This window comes from Pararge aegeria, chromosome 23, assembly GCF_905163445.1.
Source record: "Pararge aegeria chromosome 23, ilParAegt1.1, whole genome shotgun sequence".
Lineage (NCBI taxonomy): Eukaryota > Metazoa > Arthropoda > Insecta > Lepidoptera > Nymphalidae > Pararge > Pararge aegeria.
The window spans coordinates 2,791,487-2,815,427 of NC_053202.1; the positions used below are offsets into that span (position 1 = coordinate 2,791,487).

At 36.5% G+C, this 23,941-nt stretch overlaps 2 protein-coding genes and 1 non-coding gene across 5 annotated transcripts in view; 2 read left to right on the top strand and 1 right to left on the bottom strand.

The window, feature by feature from the left end:
* The window catches only part of LOC120634259, a 25,806-nt gene extending 12,033 nt beyond the window's left edge, over window positions 1-13,773 (bottom strand). For both annotated transcript variants that reach the window (XM_039904749.1, XM_039904747.1), the window contains exons 1-5: window positions 13,739-13,773; window positions 7,749-7,992; window positions 6,754-6,901; window positions 5,029-5,198; window positions 3,643-3,782 (exon numbers count right to left, since the gene is read on the bottom strand). In XM_039904749.1, the coding sequence (XP_039760683.1) occupies window positions 3,643-3,782; window positions 5,029-5,198; window positions 6,754-6,901; window positions 7,749-7,992 (702 nt within the window). In that variant the 5' untranslated portion in view covers window positions 13,739-13,773. The remainder of the gene's footprint in view (window positions 1-3,642; window positions 3,783-5,028; window positions 5,199-6,753; window positions 6,902-7,748; window positions 7,993-13,738) is intronic.
* Trnal-aag lies at window positions 1,622-1,703 on the top strand. Its single transcript has one exon. It is a non-coding gene; the product is annotated as a tRNA-Leu (tRNA).
* On the top strand, window positions 10,552-23,325 carry LOC120634258 (uncharacterized protein MAL13P1.304). 2 transcript variants are annotated; one of them, XM_039904745.1, is made up of 8 exons: window positions 10,552-10,741; window positions 14,279-14,496; window positions 14,629-16,176; window positions 16,256-18,768; window positions 19,848-19,970; window positions 21,487-21,627; window positions 21,818-21,954; window positions 22,766-23,325. In XM_039904745.1, the coding sequence occupies exons 2-8, from the start codon at window positions 14,281-14,283 to the stop codon at window positions 22,927-22,929; spliced, it is 4,842 nt and encodes a 1,613-aa protein (XP_039760679.1). In that variant the 5' UTR covers window positions 10,552-10,741; window positions 14,279-14,280; the 3' UTR covers window positions 22,930-23,325. The 2 variants fall into 2 exon arrangements, with proteins under 2 accessions (XP_039760679.1, XP_039760680.1); XM_039904746.1 differs by lacking the exon at window positions 10,552-10,741 and adding an exon at window positions 11,049-11,156.
* Window positions 23,326-23,941: the final 616 nt, after the last annotated feature.

Sequence of the window (23,941 nt, forward strand, 5' to 3'; positions counted from 1 at the left end):
ACTTTGAACAATACATCGAATCCAGGGCAAAAACAGCTGGCTAGAAACTTGGCATCCTCAATAAGGTCAAGCGGTACTTCACGCCTGAACAGCTTCTCACCTCACCAAGCTCAAGTTCGATCGTGCATGGAGTACTGTTCCCATTTATGGGATGGCTCTGCCAAGTATCGGCTTGATGCCCTGGATTCGGTGGATCGCCGTGCTAGACGGCTCATCGGTGACCTAGCCAATAAAAAACTTAAGGGTTTCGAACATCGTCGCAAGGTTGCCTGCCTTTCGGTATTCTATAGGATATATTTCGGAGAGTGTGCTGAAGAACTATTAGATCTAGTTCCCCCCTCGCCTTTTTATCATGGAACCGCGAGGCGCCGTAAGGTTCGCATCCCTACGTGGTCGATATACCGCGGATGCGTACGAAGCGCTTCGCATCTTCGTTTCTGATCCGCACCGCTAGGATCTGGAATGCTCTTCCAGCTTCCATTTTCCCCAGTTCTTACAATATGAGTACCTTCAAATCAAGAGTGAATAGGCATCTTCTAGGCAAGCGCGCTTCACCTTAGGCTGTATCATTGCTTACCATCAGGTGTGATTGCAGTCAAGCGCTCGTCTATAAACATAAAAAAAAAAAATATCTATGAATGGAGTTTAAATCACCAAATCGGTTACGGGGGTGCTAATGAAAAAAAATAAAAATTTTGTACTAAAATTCCCACAGACTTAAAATTTATTAAAAGTTTCATGTTTGTTAAATTAAGGTCACTTACTATCAGATTTCGAAAAATTTTAGCCCTAGAGGAGATTGTGGGGGCGTTAAAATTATTTATATAATTATAATTGTTGATAACATCCTAAAGGTTTTTTTATAGTAATAAATGATGGACCAAGCTGTGTATGGTAATGGTTAATGAAAAACCATAATTTGTTACCTAAACAGAGGAACACTTTGAATGCCATGCAAGGAACACATCCTATGAAATGACACTTTTCGGACTGGAACGCAGCTTAAATAGGCATTGGGGGTAGTATGGACTTCCCTGGACAAGCTTGGCCACAAAATACTACTAAAACTTTAAGTGCGGAAGAGTCTATGTAAGATTTGCAGTCAATGATTGCAACTATCTATAATTTCCAAATAATACTGGTTGCCTCTGGAAGTAGGAGGGACATCTTTAGTGCTAAAACACATATCTGTATATATAAAAATGTTATTTTGGTTTGTGTACGCTTCAAAAACTGAAAAAGTTCTGCAATTATCGGGCTGAAATATTAGCATGATATATATTACGCATCAAGGATTGTTTTTATCTATTTTTCTCAACCATTCAATCACAATGTGCCACAGCAAAGCGTGGCAGGGTACAACTAGTAATGTATATTTATATACGAGTACTTGAGCTGTGTGTAACGCCATTGGTTGCCTGGACTGGAAGAGATCGCTGTGTAGCATCGCTGTAGTGTAATTGTATTCATTTTGTAAACTTATTATTTACAATTTTCCTGTATTTTTATTGGTTAAAAGTATTTTCAATAATTCATTCATTCATCATTGTAGAATCAGTGAGTGGGAAGTAGGTAGCTATGCCAATGGAGAGTAATGTATTTTTTTTATCTATTTGTCACGGGTAGCGTGGCCGAGCGGTCTAAGGCGCTGGTTTAAGGCACCAGTCTCTTCGGAGGCGTGGGTTCGAATCCCACCGCTGCCATATACGTTTTTTGTTTTTGGAATTAGCACCTATACTAAACCTTGCTTGCGACATTTTTGAAACGTCAATTTTTTTATCTAATTTAGCTGTAGTTTCAAAATTGACGTTTCCAAAGTGTACTAAATCTAGCCATGACCTAAATCGAATTCCTAATGGTTTAGGCGATGTCTCTAGAAAAAACCGTTTCACCAATTCTTAAGTGATAACTATCGTTGAACGGTTGATGCTTAGGAATATCCTTATTTAGGCGATACTTATTTAGGCATTGCCTTGTTCCTCGTCAGTGAAAACGGACAATAGTTTATTATATAAAGAACATGGAACATTTTTGTCTGGTGGGAGGCTTTGGCCGTGGCTAGTTACCCCTACCGACAGCGATGTTGCCGCTAAGCCGCTAAGCGATTTAGTGTTCCGGTGCGATGTCGCGTAGAAATAGGGATATGACTACCACACTCCCTAACAGCTTAGCCCGCCACCGTAGACTACATCATCACTTACCACTAGGAGGGATTGCAGTCAAGGGCTAACTGGTTAATGATATGGCAGTTTTATTAAACCCATAGCGGTCTAATCGGTTTCTACGCGGCATCCTTAACTAGTCTTTGTTTGCAGGATGGTAACCAGCCACAGCCGTCCCACCAGACCAGACCAGAGAAAACTCAGAAATAATCGATTCCCAAATTTCCTCTGTCGGGTATCGAACCACGGAGCACCGCTTAGGAGACCATAACGCTCACCACTGCGCCCGGCAGGTTGTCAATATACTTCTTAGTAATTCATATAAGATTTAAATATAATATTTTTTATATCCACGCGTAAGTTTTATAAAGTCGAATTGGGTCACAGATAACATCAAAAAGATAAACGTTCCTAAAAAAAAAAACAATAAGTCACTCACACGTTCATACGCACACATCCCTACTTAATATTATGAATGTCAATGTAAGTTTGTTTGTTACGCTTTCACGCAAAAACTACTTAACCGTTCCTCATGAAACTTTGTACACATATTCTTGGAAGTGTTAGAAGTAATATATGATACTTTTTATCCCGACATTAAGCTCGGTTCCTTTGGGAGAGGGGATGAAAGTGTTTGATGATTTTACACCATAACTCCGACAAATTATAACCGATTTAAATAATCATTTTTGTACTATAGAGGTAAATGTGTCTAATTTTGCCCAAACTGTGGTTGGAGATAGAGGACAGAACTCTTCAGCGGACAGCAGCAAACCCCTCATATAAGGCTAAGCGATACCGAATACTTTAAATTTGTTTAGAACTACAACTAAATTTAATGCCACATCAAAAATTAAATCAGACGCAGACGAAGTTGCGGGCAACAGCTAGTATAATATACGTGTGAGGTGTTAATGCAATTTCAAGTCATAACAATTAATAAGGGTTGTCTATTATATATTTAGGTTACGAAAACTAAAATTAGTTTCGGTAAATAAATAAATAAATAAATAAATATACTACGACAATACACACATCGCCATCTAGTCCCAAAGTAAGCGTAGCTTGTGTTATGGGTACTAAGATAACGGATGAATATTTTTTATGAATAATATACATAAATACTTATAATATATAGATAAACACCCGGACACTGAAAAACATTCATGTTCATCACACAAATATTGTCCAGTTGTGGGAATCGAATCCGCGGCCTTGGACTCAGGAAGCAGGGTCGCTGCCCACTGCGCCAATCGGCCGTCAAATTCAATCAATATTTGAAATTGTGATCATTTCTACAAAATGAGTAAGTATTAGTGATAAATTATTAACAGGGGAAAGGGAAATTGTTAAACGGAGGTACCGGTTGACATTTTCATTAATTGGATATTATTTTCAGCCATGCTCGGAGAGTGCATACTGCAACAGTGTGAGGGGAGATATAGAAAAACATTTTTTTTAAAATTAGTAGTAAACATACGTGCTTTATAATCTTCTTCATCTTCTCCTGCCACTCATGGTTGACCCTTGCGGTGGTTTTGTATCCTCGCGAGAGATGCAGAATCAGGGCCTGACTCTCTTCTAGAATCTGCTGCAGAGTTCTTATGTAGTTTGTGTATTCTGTTAGGGATGTTTTAATATAATAATGGTAATAAATAAGTAGTATATTATACAACGAGTTCGGTAGATTGGATTTTACAGTCGAGGGAGTGGCGCGTGAGATGTAAGCGAACGCGATAAGAAAGCCTAGAGTGTAATAACTAATATATCATATGCGTTTTATTCTGAACGTAAAATACGTTTGTTCATTTAAGAAAATGCGTACTATTTTAGCCGTACAAAACCTCTTTGTTGGTTAGAAAAAAGAATCTAAATTACGGTTAAATCAAAAATTCTCAGTCTATCTTCATATAACATATAACTGGCAGTGAGGAATAAACTTAACTAAATCGGCACATAATAAATAAAGCACAAGTACGGTAATTTGAAATAAAGCACGCGTGTCTAATATCTTGGATTATGAGCCTTAAATCGATGTAATAAGGTCCTAGTTACGAGCAACTGTGATGAAAAAACTCTTTATTGCACTTCTTTATTTGTATTTGGTAGACCTCGGACTTGTTGGATTTTGCACAGGTACGACTAAAGCAAGGGCGTCTTCTAAGTTTAAAAATAAAACCAACGCCATAAACTTAAAGTGTTCTAATGTTTTAGTATTCGTAAACGATTACCAGATAGGTATTACAAATAGACGTTAACAAAGAAAAAAGGTAAAGATCTCATTTCTGCCATAAAAAGCTTAACAATGAGTCAACAATTTTAATGAAAACTGTCCAAAAAACTTACTTTTTCAATAATTTTGCTTCACAAAGCCGGCCGGCCGTCCACTTGTTTACGTTTGCTCGCTCGACTAAATATTTCCGATCGACGTCACCAGAGGGTGCAATTTGTAATTATTAGGCAAGTTATTGCCGGGGTACGACTTAAGCTGTGGTACGACTAAAGCAACCTTACCCTAATATACACAATGATTAGTCCAAAAGTCCACCAACACTCAGATTAACGTTGAACCGAGCCCCTCGCAGGAGGACGATTCGACGTCTCCCACTCTCCCCCCGACGTCGTCGAGCTCTGGGGCTCTTCTTATGGCGAGATTTCGCGCTCTCCTTACTCCCCCGGTAACGCCGTAGCAACCCCTCAGGTGGTTAGCGGCAAGTGTCCATCCGAAAATCGGCCTTACGTAATATTTGAATGGCTACTTTCGCCGTGGTTAGCTACCAACCTGCCGACGACGCGTAAGCGTAAGCGTTTAGCGTTCCGGTACGATTCCACGTATCCAAACAACCCTTTTGCAACAATCTACTACCTTCAGTTAAGCGCAGTATCTCCATCCTGCTCTTGCGTCGCTCCGCACACATGACGTACATAAGCCCAGCCATGTTCTTGCACTCCAACTGTGTCTGTAACGCCGATATCTTTTCCTCGCGATCTCTGTGCGCCTCTCGAAGCATGTGGGATGCACGGAGTTGTTCATTCCTAGTAAATGTTATAGGAAATTACACCTTACAGACATAAAGACCTTGAGGATATTCAGGAGAGTTCTCAGCAGGGCTAGCAAAGGCCGGGGACAAATATATTATTTGAATATTTTTTCCACTTATGCGCCAATGCTCCGAGAGTTGATAAATATATACAACGACAATGCACACATCGCCATCTAGCCCCAAAGTAAGCGCAGCTTGTTTTAAGGGAACTAAGATGACTGTTGAATATTTATATGAATAATATACATAAATACCTATAATCCCTATCCCTATCCCTACTAATATTATAAATGTGAATGTAAGTTTGTTTGTTACGCTTTCACGCAAAAACTGCTAAACCGATCCTCATGAAACTTTGTACACATAGTTTTGGAAGTGTTAGAAGTAATATAGGATACTTTTTATCCCGACATTAATCTCAGTTCCTTTGGAAGAGGGGATGAAAGTGTTTGACGATTTTACACCATAATTCCGACAAATTATAACCGATGTAAATAATTATTTTTTTACTACAGAGGTTATAATATGTGTTTCATTTTGCCCAAACTTTGTGTAGATCTGCGGACAACAGCAAACTTCTCATTTAAGGCTTAGCGATACTGAATACTTTAATTTTTTTTAGAACTACAACTAAATTGAATGCCACATCAAAAAACAAAATCAAACGCAGACGAAGTCGAAGGCAATAGCTAGTATACAGATAAAGCTGTAGGAGAAGATCAGTGGCGTGCATAGAGGGTATGCAGATGATATAAGATAATCTCCTATATAACTCTGACAATGACTGTCCTTAATTTTTTTTCTGCATACCCTGTGCATACCCTCTATGCACGCCACTGGAAAATATACATATGTATCCTTTCCCCGGAGAGATAATAGTCTCCTATGCCATATACCCATGCTAGTCTAACAGCAGGGCTAACACAGGCAGGAGATAAAAATTTAATCCCCCGTTAATATCCAGGGGATATTGGGGACATGGGATATAATTGACGGCCGACTGGCGCAGTGGGCAGCGACCCTGCTTTCTGAGTCCAAGGCCGTGGGTTCGATTCCCACAACTGGAAAATGTTTGTGTGATGAGCATTAAGTGTTTTTCAGTGTCTGGGTGTTTATATGTATTTTCTAAGTATTTATGTATATATAATTCATTAAAATATTCATCAGCTATCTTAGTACCCATAACACAAGCTACGCTTACTTTGGGGCTAGATGGCGATGTGTGTATTGTCATAGTATATTTATTATTATTATTATTATTATTAATTAACGTGCCTACCTGCTAAAGCGCGGGAACATGGAATAGGAGAAGTTTACCCACGTTTATTATTTTCACTTGTGTTGTGATCGGAGCATTCTGAGAGTTGATAAAGCTGTGGCTGAAGATATATTTTTATCTTTTCCCGGGGAGATAATTATCTCCTGCCCATACGAGCTGTGCATGCAGGTTTCCTCACGATGTTTTCCTTTACCGTTAAAGCAAGTGATATTAAAAAAAAGCGTAAACAAAATAATAATAGGATAGCGTTTGACACATAAATACTCACTGCAATATAAATTCGAATCTGTCTTTCAAATATTGAATCTCGTGGGTTACTCTGTCTCGGAATTTTTGTTCCATTTCTATCTCTTTCTCCTTCAACAGCCTCTCAATCTCTTCTGCGTTCTTCTTCTCTTGTTCTGCATCTTTTATAGCTGTAAATGAGCCCGTGATACTTCATTTTTTGTTTTGGTTACGTGGTTTTTGTAATAGCTATGGCCAAAAAAGTTTAGCAGTTTATCTTTCGCCCCTAGCTTAGTACGGCCACGGGTATACTGTGGTTGAGTAGGTAAAATCGGTGGGACCACGGACCCTTGACATACATTTCATAGGATCTGAGCACCAATCACAATTTTGCATTCTTAGAAGTCCCTCCTTATTATCACTGCAATACCTCTAACAGGTTAGCCCGCTGCCATATTTAGACCGCATCATCATTTACCATCAGGTGAGATAGCACTTAGCAGTCAAGCGCTAACTTGTAGTTGCATGAAATAAATGCAAGTTAGATACTAAATAAGAGACCAACGCCTATCCGGAATATATATATGGTTTCCGGAAAAAGCTGAATTCTTAAATTGATTTCTTAACCTCATGTGTCTTACCTGACGTCACAATGGTACTAAAAAAAATGTGGTTGACGTTTTTTTTTTAAAAAAAAAATTTCACATTTTTTTTTTGTCCACTACACGTAAGCACTTGACTGCAATCTTGCCTGGTGGTAAGTGATGATGCAGTCTAAGGTGGCAGCGGGCTAACCTGTTAGGGAGTATGACAGTCATACCCCTAATAGGTTTATACGCGACATCGCACCGGAACACTAAATCGCTTAGCGGCACGTCTTTGTCGGGTGGTAACTAGCCACGGCCAATTGATATATTTGCCTCTTAATTAACGTATTTTAGTGATGAAGACCGAAATCCTGTTCTTCGGGATTTGTAAAGGCAACTTGACGTATGAAACCATAAGCACAAACCGGACTTCGATTTAAAGTATAACTACCTTTACACGGGCAAATTATAGCTGGTGTTGTGTTTTCTTCTTCCGACTCAGGTTTATAATCGGAAGCGAAAACCGGAGAAGCAGGAGCAGTTGGAGAAACCGTCGCAGAAGTCGGAGAAATAGTATTAATATTGATTGATGATGGAGTGGGGGTGGTCCGTTCTTCTCTGATGACTTCAAATACTTCCGCGCTGCTGGCGATGGTTACAGCACGGCTCGAGTGGCGGGATATAGGCCGGGACATCTTGGGCACAAAAATTTCAAAAGTGAGACAGAGAAATTAACTCACGAATGAAACGGTAAATTTTTTTTTAATTCGTCTTTCGATATTTTTATAGTAAAAGCGGATATCAGATAAATAGCCTTTCATGTCGGGGTCAACAGGGATAATAGTTTAAATATTCGTAAAAAAAAAAAGTATTCGCCTTATGATATTTTTATAGCAAAAGCGGATATCAGATAAATAGCCTTTCATGTCGTGGTCAATAGGGATATTTGTTTAAATATTCAAAGCACTGCATATCATAGTGTCATAGTCATATCAATAGTCAGTAGCCTTTGACAGTCCATGGGTGGACCAAAGGCCTCTCCCAACGGGAAAGCGTGCCCATAATCACCACGCTGTGCAAACGAGTTGGTGACCGCAGTAGACAGTGTTAGTAGTAGCACACAGGACGCTTCTGCGCCATCTCTGTTATATTTCCTTAGTCGCCTTGCACAATATCCGCTAAAAGGGGTAGTGGCAACTGTACTGTGGATTGATTTTGCCTCTTCTATCATCTAAGAGGGTTACATGCAAGAGATGCGAACTCACCACTCTGCTTCGATAACCGTATCAACATTCAATTTACCTACCGAACATTATTTGATAATTCGCCTCCATATTAACGTATTTTAGTGATGGAGACCGAAATCCTGTTCTTCGGAATGTGTCAAGTCAAGTCAAGTCAAGTCAAATATTTCACATGGGACGCTTCTGCGCCATCTCTGTTATATTTCCTTAGTCGCCTTGCACAATACCCGCTAAAAAAAGGGGTAGTGGCAACTGTACTTTCGTTGAAAACACGTTTCGTCGAAACATATGTTTTTCTCCTACCTAGTTGCCGTGCAGCGGCAGCAGGGCTAGCACAAGCAGCACGCCTAGCATGGGCAGGAGACAATTATATCCCAGGGGAAAGGATATAAATTTATCTTCTCCCACAGCTTTATCAACTATCAGAGCACTGGCGCACAAGTGGAAATAATATTCAAATAATATATGTTTAATAATAAACCGGGGTAAACTTCTCCTGTTCCATGTTCCCGTGATTTAGCAGATGGACGCGTTACTTAGGTATATCCCCTGTCAGCCTATAATTTTTGTCTCCTGCCTGTACTACGCTTATATTATTGGCATATTATTTTCACTTATGCGCCAATGTTCGAAGAGATGATAAAGCTGTGGGAGTAGATAAATTTTTATCCTTTCCCTGGCGAGAAAATTGACTCCATGCTAGCACTGCAGGGGGATACATTCGGGGGATACCGTTTTCTTTTCGCTAGTCGTGCTGCTTATGCACTATGGCTTCCGTGCAAATATAGGTATTATATAGGTAAATACAGGTCTTAGCCGATTGCTTTGTTATGAAATTGATATAACAAATAAATTCTTTTTCATTTTTTTCAGGTATACAATTATTTAAGAATCTTTATCGCCAGCGCGTCACAAGTTAAAACAAAGTCATTTTATATCACCACGTATCCACATATTTACATCTTCGACCACGATTTTTAAGATACGGCACGATCTATAACATTCCGATTTCCGATGTTTGTAACATGTGCTAGAGATTTTGTCATTTTTTAACGACGACATTAATTTCATGTTTTAATTTAAGTAACTTTAATAATAACACCTATCGCGTAGGGATAGTGATTTTCCTGACAGTAAATATAAAACATTGGTAATGATATGATCTCTTCGAATCCAAAAGGTTACCTACTTAAAATAGTGTCTTACGATTTGTAGTTTAAAAAGTATATTTTACAATCTCTCTGCAATGTCAATTGAACGCTTATAATTTATTGCATCCTTAACTGGGTAGCAGGATCGAATAGCAAAATTAAAATTTCCCTGAAATCAGTTCAATATTTTCAGCGTTTAAAAGAAATCTAAATCACTTTTTTTCTCTGTTAATGTTTAATGTTGTAAGTTTAATATTATAAATGATGATAAAGTTTGCCCCTATCTATTTTTCAAAGATTTAAAACTAGGTATTGTTTTGTGTAACGTATATTTTCCATTATTATTTTTTACTATTGTTATGCGTAAAGCTAATGGAAGTTATTAAATGCACCTGAGTATTGAGATTTTTACATTCGTAATAGTACGTAACCTGCTTTAATAAATTTGTACATACACTTATAGATATTTTTATTAGTTCCAAATATTCATTACTTCGTCATCTGTTACCATTTCATTTTACGCAAAAAAAATAGTTCAATGTACTTTTTCGTAATGTTTATATGCTCTGTGGTTGCTAATACGTCGATCAAATCGACAGACTTGAAAGTTCAAATTTATGAATCTTTAGATTTTTTAGAAGGTTTAATTATTAATCGAAATATTATATACAAAACAACTAAGGTAGCCTTTTTATTTGATTCTTTTACGCTTCTTACTAAACATTATTCTGTGAGTCAACTTTAAAATATTAAAGTTTAAATCACAGCCTCAAAGCATGCCAAAAGCTTCTACCCAGAGCTGTCAAAAATATTTTTTATTGCAACACTGGAATAAGAATTTGCTGTCGTGCGTGAAGTTTGTAGCATGTGATGTTTCGTGAAAAGTGTTAATTTTTTACGAAAATTTTAGAAAATATAGGACTGTGCAGTGCCTGAATGTGTTATAGAGATATTATAGTTTGTGCACCATAAGTAGTGATTTGTGTATAAAGTGTTTATGCATTGAAATACAATTACATGGATAAAGCCGTCACTTAGGGTTCGTTAAGGTTAGTGCTTTTTTTCGTCTGTTGTTTTTCTTAAAATAGATTTCAGTGCGGGTTGCAATGATATTTCAGTTTTGTTTTGTAACGCATTCGTGTGACTTTTCAGTTCTTTTCATGAGACCTTGAACTACAAACTTGTATCAGTCTTTTTCTCGTTATCAAGGTTAGGTTAACTAGCGCGCGTTTTATGTCATTCGGCTAATGTTTATTTTGCTTTATATAATTACTTGAAATGCACCATTTTAACATTAATTCGATGTGCTAAGCTTATTTTTTATCAATTTTAATTGGTAAATGGATTAATTTCAAAGTTACGTCGTTATTCTTCGGACCTAACCTATACGGTATTTGCGTTAATTTTTTTGTGCAAGTTTTTGTGAAAATAACGGTTGGATACAGAAAGCGAGGCGTTGAGGAGGTACGACATTTTTTAACTGCGTTTTTGGCACAAATTCTATGTTAACAACTGTGTTTATGTCACATGATCTTTAGGTTGACTGATAGATTTGACACTTTAGCTAAACTGCCCTATCTTCAAATGTTTGACAGTATCAGCTTTTGATTGATAGCAAACAAATTCATAAATTGTACATACTTCTGCTTTATACAACTGTGAATCAATAGAACAATACCAAAATGAACAGTGAAGACAAATCCTTAATCAATTTGCATCATTTGTGAGTGTTATTATATCACTTGATCATTAATAATTTGCCTTTTTTGTTTAACTAATTATAGAATTTTTGACAATTTGCTAAAAAGAAGTTCTACCAATGCAACCTAGGCATTTTATTCTTTTTTTTTTTTTTTTTCGTAAAAACTAGACACAGAAAAATAATGATATAGATATGTAGGTAAAACTCCTTTTGCAGATACAGAACCACTCTGAAACTTAATTATAGTAAATGGTCTAAAAGTTGCCATTCACATTACCACTGGCAGCTCATATCTATTTCAGAAACTAAGCTGGATGCAACGTTTAATGATTATGAATCAATTGAATGAGTGATTTTAAATTTGAATCAAGTAATCATCAACTCATTACAGGCCCACTACAGGGCACGGGTCTCCTTTCAGAATGAGAAGGGTTTAGGCCGTAGTCCACCATGCTGGCCAAGTGCAACTGGCCCATAGGTGGCACTTTTGATGCGTACATAAGAATTACACGGTAGTGAGATGATGGCGATAACCACATTCGTAAACTTAAAACTAAAGCTACGAGGGTTCCGAACGCGTCCTGGTCTAAGAAGAAGCCCTCAACAAACTAAGCCGGGTGTTTTTTTTTGTAATCACCATCTTACTATGTCATTTCAAATTATTAGTGTTATGTGCATGTTGCATGCCTCTCATTTTCTTAACACTGAAAAAGCTAAGCTTTTGGTTTTTTTCACCACTAAAAGTTACCCTGTAATGCAGTATGTTACATGGTGGTGGGAATAGAAATTATAAAAGTAAAAAATTAGAAGGTAAAACCTTCTGCAATATATCTTACACAGCTGCTGAGATATTAGAACCAAAACTTACTCTCTCATTGGGTCACATAAAGCTTCTGAGCGATAAAACATGTCAGAAATATATTATTTTAATAAAAGTTTTTGAAAGGTACATTGTAGTACAAATTAGTCTGCTGCACATAAGATAGTAAATTCACATCAAACAAAATGGGGTGAATAGTAACACCATAAGTAGTTAAATGCTTTGTCTAAAATAAAAACAGCTTAATTTAGATAGATACTTAGTCTACTTGTTCTGTATACCTGGCCATATTATGCAAAAGTATTTATACTATTCTGGAATAATTAACGTTGCAGATTTGGGAAATTATGACAAATTTTTATTTTCTTTATGCCAGTATTTGGATGACACCTTAGTTTGTATAGATTTATTATTTTCAAACCTGGCTTGAGTATAGTCTGCCTTTTTCGTCATTACGTGATTTCACCAATAGTGTTTCAGTCCTTAAGTTATTATTTATGTATTTCTTTTAACTTCTAAATTTTAACTAACAAACATAATCTCTAGTAATATAAATAATATGTAATAGCCATCTTGAAACCTAGTAAAAAACTTATTTTTAATAGTTACCTGTAAAACTTTGCCATATAAGCATTTATCTGCTATCCATTATAGCCTTGAGGTTTGTTTTAAATAACCGCTTTAAGGGGTATTTTGCTTTAGATTTTAATGCACCTCTTTGAGAAACTTATAACTTTTATACAAATTATACCCGTAAAGGGAAGATTTAAGAGAAACTCTTTCTTAGTGGTTTTACACCCATAGGTCTCTCATACAGTCTCTCAAACCCCATTTCTTGTCCTTTAGGAGTGCATTTTAAAATAAACAGTAGCCTATTTTACGCACTGTGTAATCCTCTACCTGTTGCACTGTTATTTTTATATAACACTGATCACTTATTCTATTCATTCATATATATAATATGTCACATCATCATCATCATTATTAACCCATTACGGGTAACTACAGGGCACGGGTCTCCTCTTAGAATGAGAAGGGTAGTCCACCATGCTGTCCCAGTCAGAATTGATAGACTCCACATGCCTATGTCAACATTATGGAGAACTCTCAGGCATGCAAGTTTGCTCGCGATGTTTTCCTTCACTGTTAAAACAATGTGTAACTTCAATTGAGCAATATAAGTAGCTCCAAAATACTTTATTGCGGCCCAGCAAACGGGAGACCAAAGCCCTAGCTAGGCTATCACTGGTTCTAATATGGCACATTGTCCCAGATAAACTGAAGAGTATGTTCAACTATCAAAGTTATGTGTTGACTAAATCACATTTATTACCACAATACTAATGAGAGGGGTTTACTGTACCTTAGTCTACAACGCTACAGGCCATCTGCAGATTGGTAGACTAAAATAATAAGCACATACTCTCAAACATTTGTCGCACAAATGCACAAAAAAACAATTATTGTAAATTTGTGTAGGAACAATACTAAAATAGTTTATAAAAAGTAAAAAATGCACAATACCTTTTCCCCTCTTGGCTCCTTAAATTGAAGATATTTTTTTTTTTTGCTTTGTGTTCTTTTGTAATTTTTTTGGTTTATAAATTTATTTAATTTGTAAGCAGTGACAAGTTGAGGTTTAACAGCTGTTTAATGCCATTTGACATCAGACTTGTCAATATCATAATGTGCTATGCAGCCAGTACATAATAAAATAAGAGAAGGAATTTATACTTATTAGCCAAAATAGTGGAAGAAAAAAATTGGGTTTAAATTAATTTTACTTTTCCTGGGTTTATAACGGTTTTTTTACAAATCTTTGGGACTATTTGTCTGTTTGTTTTCCTGGGATAAAAACTAGCCATGTTATTATCCATCCTTTCAACTAATTAAATGCCAAAAATCAAGTTGCATGGATGGTTGCTTAAGGTGTGACTAGCTGTTGGCTTTGTTTGCGGTTTTTTGGTTTTTCATGAATCATGCGAGAACCTTTCCTCCATGCCAAAATTCAGTCAAATTGGTTCAGTATTAAGTTTGATTAACGAATAATTTTCTTCTACACAGACATGGAGTCACATATTCTAAATATGTACCATCAGACACCGTACCGAAGTATTGGGCATAAGATTATGCGCTCAACCAGTGAGTCGCTATCCTCCGAAAGCAGTTGTAATCAAAATAGTCCAGAGTACACTCAGACTCAGCAAACAAATAGATTTGAAGATGAAGGGGAGTACTGGGAGCATCAAGAAAACCATAGGGTATGGAGTCAGAACCAGAATGTGAGTATAATCGTTGAGGTATATAATGGTTGGGGTTGTGTTGGAAATCTTATAGACATATTCCTTGTAACAGGCAGTTTAATAATTTCCAAAAACATATTATATTAAGTGCTTATTATAATTAATTTACAGGTTAATATAACACAATCAAACCAAGACACTAGTATAGATGAAGATGAAAATGTAGAAGTACAGGAAATATCTATAGATGATAAGAACTCTGAATCTAACGATAATGCAGATTTGCTAGAAGCCGAAAATATGGAGGAAAACTCACTTGTAGAAGGTGACGATTATGACGTAATCCAAGTGTTTGCTGTTGACCCAGACTTAGATCTTGAAGCTTCATCAGATGAGGAACAAGAAGATTACTGTATAAATGAAGATTCTATCAATTCTGATGTTAGCGAACACATAGTTGAAGAAGAGAGAACCAATGAGTTCACTCGTACTATTTATGGGACAAATACCAGAACAAACAGTATATGCCAGGATAGCTTAGGAATTAATTTTGATACACCAGTCGTTTCAAATGTCGATGAATACTTCATTAAAGCAAATGACGAAAAACATATATTAGAGGTCAAAGATGAACCGGTTGTCAGAGATGTAGATGAATACTTTATCAAAGAAACTAAAGAGGATTTAAAAATAACTATTGTTGAAAATGATTTGTTCATTAAAAATGAACTACCAGAAGATAATGACTTTCGGATATCGAAGACTGTTCCTGATAAAATTTTTGCTGATAGTGATCCTACGGATCTTAAAAAAACGGAAATTGAAACTGAATGTGAAGATCCTGTAGGAGACGTATCAATCAATGAGTCTGACCTAGAAGTTTCTGACCATAAACCACCAGAAATTGAAACAGAACGCGAAGATCCTGTAGCTGATGTATCAATTAATGAATCTGATTTAGAAGTACTTCCTAATATTGAAGATTTAAAAAGATTTCTCTTAGAAGATATGTCTTATAGCAAACTTAGAAGTGCGCAAAAACAATGTTCAGTCTCTCTTCCACACTCTCCAATGCACAATATTTGTATGGATATAGATGCTAAAACTTGTTTAAGCTTTGAAGATCTTAATCTGGATTTATCTGATCTTACATTTGAAAACGATAAAGAGAAGTCAGTGGCCAGTTCAAAAAGTGACGATATTCCACGCACTTTGACAGAAGAAGACGTCAACAGCTTCCTAATAACGAACAATTTACTTGAACCACCCAAAAAAGTTGTTAAGGAAGATGATGATTTGAGCCACCAAGACATGGATATGGATAGACCTGTTGAATCAATCATGAACAATGTTGATCAAGCTACGGTAGTAACTGCTCCACCTGATAGAAAATTCACTTCCACTCCTATTCAAGAAGCAAATGTTTTGGATTTCTGTATAGAAAAGACATCGGTAAAAAAGGAGCCGGATATAAAGGGGGAGGCAGATGACTTTGTTGATGTAGAATCATGTAATGATGCGGTTATACCGGTTTTGGAAGCAAATAATTTGAATTCGCTTCTTGAACAGTTTGAAGCAACTGAAAAATTAAATAATAATAATAAAAACAAAAAGTCTGTAGTCCATGTCAGTGAGCTGAAAGTGAAAAGTTTAACCAGTGGTATGCGCTTACAGGATGCAGGCGTTCAACTAAACAAGACTAAAATGCGTCAGATACTGGTAAGTACGCTAAGTTAAGTGTTAGGTTTTTCTCAGGTCCATTTAAAGAGAGCATTATCCTACCTTGACATTATTACAGATGCCGACGACAGTAAATACGGTGATCAGACGATCGCCAAGCCCTGTTCACTCTGATCACGATTATTGCTCTTCGAAAAAGCGCCTCAGTCTTCCCAATCTAAAGGGAGGGCAAAGCCTTCTGAAACCTGAGGTTCTTTCAAGCAACAACAGGATTTTAAATTCAAGACATAGGTCGTGTAAGAATAAAAAAGTAGTGTATCATCTTAGTAGTGATGAAGAGGGTGAAGCTAGTAATGAAAAGAAAAATAAACTGATCAATAATCGTTCTAGTGATGACAGTGACATTAAATCAAATAAGAAATCTAGTGTAAAGGTAACTGTTAAACCAACAGTGAGTTCAAATCATCGTAAGAAACTATCACCTCCACATAGTGTTTCGAATGATAGCGGTACTGATAAAAATAACGGTTCTGTGATTGTGAAAGCTGCTTTAAAAGCAAGTGATACTCCTTGTAGTCAAAGTTCTAATGGTAGCATTAAGTTAACAATTAAAAATAAATCTGAAGTTATTATCAAAAACTGTGATGTTAAGGACAATCGTAAGGACATGGTTTTTGAAAAACATAAAAGTAGTAGTAAGTATAATAGCACAAATAAGTTAACTAACGATATAAACTATTCTATAAATGTTGAACCAGTAGATAGGAATAAAAATAAAGACGTGGTTAGTGTTGAGAAACCTGTCGCTGAAAATATAAAATTGGAAGTCAATTCAAATCCTGAACACTTTTATACAGCATTGTTTAGTAATAAGCAAGATGTGCAAATTCCTCATTCAATACCATTAAAAACTGAAAAAATTGAGAATGAGGAAGAAATTAAAGTTGTTGCCGAGGTAACTACGCCTCATGAATTTGAGCAACCACAAAAAAAGAAAAAACTGAATCTCCAAGAATATAAGTTACGACGAGGAGTCAATTCAAATAATAGTTCAGCACAGGTCAGCCCCGAAGCTATATTTCCTGACATGCCGTGTAATCTAAATTTGGATAAACATATAAAAAGCCCCGATAGCATAATTTCTAGCTCAATAATTCCGAAAGAGAAAGTAACTGCTGAAACTGAAAACATAATATTTGATCCAATACGAGAGGCTTCACGAAAGATACTTATGAATACTAAAAAACATAAAGCTGAGGCTTTGAGAAAAAGAGATGAAGACATCGTTATGAGTAAAATACCAAAGGTGGAAAATCTAGAGCTTCAGCCTCTTATAAGCGACGCAGAAATGATGAAAATTGTAGGGATGACCCCTGAAGTTCTGCCGGTCCCTGTAGAAGAGAAAGTAAAACTTGCGACTAAGCATCCTCCTACAGATTATGATGAGATGGTGTTGGTTAGCGTCGGTACAAATACAGATGAAAATGTTTTTAAACAAATTGAACAACAAAAAGCAAATGAAAGCAAGAAACGTAAATCGGAACCACCTCAATCTGAAAATAAATCTACTATCAATTTTAAAATAAAAAAATCGGACCATGTTTCGAAACATAATGTTTTTGCTCCCGTCAAAAGCAGCAGGCACAGTTCAGACGATAAAAACCATTCTGATATTAAATTCAACAAAGCAAGACTCAAAGATATCACGGCTACGTTGAAAAGTGTCGAGAAACAAGTCGAAACAAAAATATCAAGCAATTCGTTGTTTGCTAGTATTCAAGATGTTGTTATGAAAAAGACTCCAGTCTCGAACGGAGAACAAAAAACTTCGAAACTCAACTCACCAGTTGATAAACGCGATGTTAAATATACAAAAGCAACAATAGTGCGTGAGTACGATACTAAAGTTGAACATGGTGAAGATAAAATTATACTGCACCTAGAAAAGAATAGGAAAAAACCTGATGTCGCTACAATTGATGTCCAAACTGATTCATCATCGGAATTTGTTAATCTATCAAAAAGAACTGAAAGAACTAGCCACAAAGAACACAGCGCATCACCGAGAAAGAGAAACGATAGCGATATGTCAATGTCGAGTGAGGACAATCCAGTTCATGTCAAAAAAGTACAGACGCCACCGAAATTGGAAGAAAAAGCTCCCGTTAAATCAAGACCTGATATATCCACTAGACGTGAGATTATACGATCTCTGTCCAAGGAAAAAAGGTCTCGCTCCAGAGATCGTTATGACGTTAAATACAGACGGTCTAGGTCCCATTCGAGAGGGCATAGAAGGAAACGATCGCACAGCCGGAACAGATCAAGGTCTCGAGGACGATATCGCCGCTACAGACGTACCGATTCACCTTATAGGAGGAAAAGACGTTCGCGAACAAGGTCACCATATAGATCTTCCAGAAGGTCGCCCTCCATTCGTAGAGATTACCGGTCGAATAGATCGAGGTCACGATCGAAACATACCGATGCGAATAAAACAAAAAGTCCAGTTAAGAAAAGGCCTAGCCCTCAATACAATGGGAATAATGAAAAGAAACCTGTCAAATCTTTAACGCCGCCCTTGCGAAAGCCAACTGTTTCTGAAAGTTCTGATTCGTCTACTTCTTCCAGGTATGTAGTTTTATGTGTCTGTACTAATTTTGTAAGTATGTATCACTTTATAGAAACGTCTTCAGGTTTTTTTTAAACTCCATAACTGAAAAAATATCGTATTGATTTTTTGTGGTTAGGATTTCTCAGACTAGACTCATCGATGGCCAGTAAAATGACGGTTATCCGGTTTTATTATTCCACATCATTATTTGTTTTTGTTGTATTATTTTAGAAAATTAAAAATGGAGAGATAGAATTGAAAATGTTAATATAATAAAATGTATGAAAAAACTAATTCATTCTTATCCTATCATAGTCTGGATTATCGAGTTTTTTTGTGAACAACAAAGCGTCAATTTTAGAAACGTTAAACATTGATCCAGAAAGCAAATCGGCCAATAAAACTCTGAACTGTTTTTATTTCCAGAATTAAATATTAAAAAACTATTTACTCCTTAATTATCATATTACTTACAAATGTTATATGGGTACAAACGTTTAAGTAGCTACGGTTAACTTAGTGACAGTGTAACAGTATTTGATGCTTGTCAACTTTGTCCATCATTTTGGTTATTATAGTTATTGATTATCCGTTGAAGTTTATACAACGTGTAACCGAATTACGAAATAAATTTGAAGGATGCATAAGTATATTACATAAGAAATCACCCTGTTAAAATATTAAATAAAAAGGAGCATATTTATTTTCAACAAATAATTCAAAACATTTTAAGTGTTTACTTGTGACAACCCTATTGAAGATGAAAGACCAACCTACATATAGTACCTACGCTACGCGACGCGTATCTAATAAAGCGACAGGAGTCATATGATTTTAATTTAGCATGTGATGTTATGGCTGTATCTGATTTATTTCACTAACAGCTATGACAGTGGTTTACTCAAAAACTATGAGGCTTTCGGTTTCACAGATAGTCTCGGAGACAATACATGTAAAGTATTATTTCAGTTTTCATTTACACGTCGTACAGTTTGTTGTTAATATGATTTTTAATTGATGTAGTTTGATTCTTTACATGGATCTGAGAACCGTATTCATAATAAGAACCTGTCTAATCATATGCATGTGTTTGTAGTTCATCGTCCTCTTCGAGTAGTTCCTCATCGTCGTCCAATTCTCGCAAATCCAGCAGCTCTGTGAGGAAAGACGAGAAATATGGGATGAAAGGCTATAGGAGTCCATTCAGCTCGGAGGATAGGTAAGTTTTATTAATGAATTAAGGAATATACTTTTACTGTACACCTATAAAATTTACAAAAAACAGAAAAGCAATAACAAAACAACGTACACAATTAGGCGGCCTTATCGCTACACAGGGATCTCTCCCGGGCAACCAATAGCGGATAAAAGTTATACAGCAAAAGATAGGTGGTGCATATATACACATACCAGTAGACAAATATATAATATCTTACATAAATATATATATATTTATATGTATATAATCTTATATCTTTAAACGAGCAATTCTTGTATATAGATATCTTTATATATATATTTCTTGTGTGCGTGTGTATGTCACTGAACTCCTCCTAAACGGCTGGACCGATTTGAATGATTTTTTTAGTATGCGTTTGGGTGGCACCCTGGATGGTTTAGATTCACAAATCAGCCCGACAGATGGCGCTGGGGTCCGCTAGTATATATATATATATATAATTGGAATCTCGGAATCGGCTCCAACGATTTTCATGAAATTTAGTATACAGGGGGTTTCGGGGGCGATAAATCGATCTAGCTAGGATTCATTTTTAGGAAATGTAATTTTATTTGTGTTTCCCGGTAATAAGTCTTCAAAAAATAAACTCTAAAGTATCTTTTTAAATGTCACTTATGACTGTAAAAAACACTGGTGACTTTAAGAAGAGGTTCGATATACCAACTCGAGAAAAGAGTATTTTCACAGAAACGCAATTTCGTCTTTATTTCAACTAGCGATTGATGGGAATATTATAAACGTTATTATAAAACAACATTTAAAGCCTTTACTTCAGGCCTTTAAATCAAATTATTTCTTCTTAAAATAAACTCTTAAATATCTTTTTAAATTTCACTTATGGCTGTAAAAAACACTGGTGACTTTAAGAAGAGGTTCGATATACGAACTCGAGAAAAGAGTATTTTCACAGAAACGCAATTTCGTCTTTATTTCAACTAGCAATTGATGGGAATATTATAAACGTTATTATAAAACAACATTTAAAGCCTAATTACTTCAGGTCTTTAAATCAAATTATTTCTTCTTAAAATAAACTCTTAAATATCTTTTTCAATTTCACTTATGGCTGTAAAAAACACTGGTGACTTTAAGAAAAGGTCTTACAAACTCGAGAAAAGAGTTCTTTACAGGTTCCCCCCATTGCCGGCCCACTCCAGGGCACTGGTCTCCTCTCAGAATGAGAAGGGTTTAGGCCTTACTCTACCACGCTGGATAAGTGCGGATTGGTAGAATACACACGCTTTTGTGAACCTTATGAAGAACTCTGAGGCATGTGTATGTGCCGATATTTGTATATACTACCAGCATCGTGGGAGTGTGGAACCTACAAAATACCTATGTCCAGCAGTGGACGTCTTCAGTCGAATTTATGGCGATGATGATCACTTATTTATAGAGTGATGATAAGAACTCCTAATTTAAATGAGAAGAAGAAGAAGAAAATATTTTAATGCTCAAAAGCCCAGCCAATCAATAATTGAATAATTGTTTTCAGAGAGAGCAACACTCCGGTGGAAGAGAGACGGATAGTATTCGTGGGACGGTTGGACAAGGAAGTGAACAAAGCTGCGTTGCGTTCACAGTTCGTAAAATTCGGACCCGTCACTGAAGTGAGACTGCACTCTAAGGAGGATGGGTCAGTTAAAATCTCAGTTCATAAAATAAAATTTCACGATTTTTTCCTTCACCGTTGAAGCAAGTGATATTTTAATAACTTAAAACGCACATAACTTTGCGTTGGAGGTGCGTGCTGGGATCGTAACTCGGTCCCTCGAAAGTGAAGTCGAGCTATCACCGTTTACTGGCTAATTTAGTTATATTTGCAGGTCACGCTACGGCTTCGTAACCTTCCAGAGGCCCAAGGACGCGTGGACGGCCGTGGAGGCGGCCAACACGTTTCCGCAATACGACGTTGGCTTCGGCGGACGGAGAGCTTTCTGCAGGCAGAGCTATGCGGATCTTGGTGAGACATTACAATCCTCAAAATTCTGTATTTAGAAATGCATTTCTAGGTTTTTATAAATCGTTAACCGGGGAACCTTTCTGCATATAAAGGTTCGTGGACTTTGGTAAGACATTGTACTCCTCTCAATATTAACTGCTTTCAAAAATGTATTACGAGTGAAAGAGCCTTTACTCTTTCACTCGTTCGCCGGGAAAGCTTTCTGCAAACGAGCAAAGCGGACCTCTTTTTTTTCAGTTCAAGTTAGCCCTTTATGTCAATACGACTATTTTTATGTCAATACGACTGCATTATCGATACACTTCGGTCCTGTATGGACTCGAACGATGCAAAGAATACCTCCCGGTGCATCAAAATCCCGGTCATTATCAAAAGTATCTTTCAAATCGTTCACCGGGAAAGCTGTCTGCAAACAGAACCGAGTGGACTTTGGTACGACATAAAACTCCAAATCATTCTCTGTTTTCAAAGGGCCTTGCATAGTTTCCTCTAAAATGTTTATCCGGAAAGCTTTCTGCAAACAAAGCTAAGCGGATTGTGGTTATAAATTGAACTCCCGAAAATGTCTCTGTTAGCATGGGCAGAAGACGTTTTCTCCGCAGCAAATAATTGAGAGGCACGTAAACTTTTCTTTTACCTTGTTGCCCAGCTCTGGCAGGTGAAAAATTAAATGTTATAATCGAGGGATAGGAAGTTTGCCTCTTGCCAATGCTGGCAGTGATTGACATATTTATGAAGAGGAGTTATGCAGAACGCCGTTCGGTAACAACGTTTTGGTTGAAAGGATTCTAGCGAACTTTTTTTTTAACAGATGGCCTGGAAGCTAATTACACCGAGAGCGCTTTCCACGGCCAACCGGCGTTGCCACCGCGCCGGACCGACGACATGTCTTTCGAGCAAATGTTGCAAGACATAAAAAAGAAATTGAACAAGCGGAAAGGCGACAAAGGTCGTACCGATGACAGCACAGCTTGACGTTTACTACATATTAGTTCATTTGTTTTGTCAAGGAATGTGATTCTCGTGTTTATTATCTGTGCTCGTCTTAAGTGGCGTTCCAAAAGGTGTTAGTGCATCGGGTATTTTATCTGACTTTTAAAGTGACGTAGTGAAATAATTGTCTTCGTGACAGCTGTCATTTTAACCGATTACTTATCTGTTGCAGCTGTCTTTTATTATCTGTGCCTGTCGAAATAACAAATTCTGTCGTCTATTATAGAGTTTATACTATAAGTGTTACAGTGACTATTGACTGTCAGTGTGGCAGCTGTCATTCTCATCCGTTGTGCAATCGAAAAGACATTTGGTGTTGTTTTTTTTAGTAATAACAATTATTGTTGTCTTCACAACGTACCTCTTACTCTATTAGTTAAAATTGTTTTTGTACATTTTTAGTTCTTCGTTGTTTCTTTGTATATAATATTATTTAGTTTAGTCTAACGCTACCTCAAGTAATGAATAAAAACTATTCATTTTCAGTTTCGATATTATATAATTTAAATGTTCTTATACAGGGTGTTCCTTTGAGACTGGCCATATTATGGTGGTCATGGCATATGGCTACTCTTACCGTTGAGGCCGAGAAGATTTGATCTAGAGTTTAATTAAAAGAAGACTACTTTATCAAATTGAAAAAAAATGTTGGTCCAAAGGTTCTATGAAACAATCGAAAATACTTATTAAGGAACAAAGCATTTCGACGTTGAAGTCTAAGACAATACACGCTTGCCATCGTTCATATATCATCAAAATGTATTAAACCTATTAACTTATACCAAGTTGTAGCAACTATATAGAAATGTGTCCATATAAATATATTGTTTTTTAACAGTAACAAGTTCGATTACTACGTAAATACGTTGTTTGGCTAATTTGATGATTATGAGCTGATATTAACTATTTTTTTAATCCTTGTATGCAGTTTTGATAAGGCTCATCAACTCAGAAATACTGAATGGATTTTTAAGATAATTGAATGTTCCTAACT

What these genes read in the sequence shown, in the direction of transcription:
- LOC120634258 (XM_039904745.1), top strand. Translation starts at nt 14,281, where the DNA reads ATGGAGTCACATATTCTAAATATGTACCATCAGACACCGTACCGAAGT. An exon ending in TATGGAGTCAGAACCAGAAT is followed by an intron (nt 14,497 to 14,628) that starts GTGAGTATAATC and finishes ATTAATTTACAG; the next exon opens with GTTAATATAACACAATCAAA. An exon ending in CCATTCAGCTCGGAGGATAG is followed by an intron (nt 19,971 to 21,486) that starts GTAAGTTTTATT and finishes AATTGTTTTCAG; the next exon opens with AGAGAGCAACACTCCGGTGG.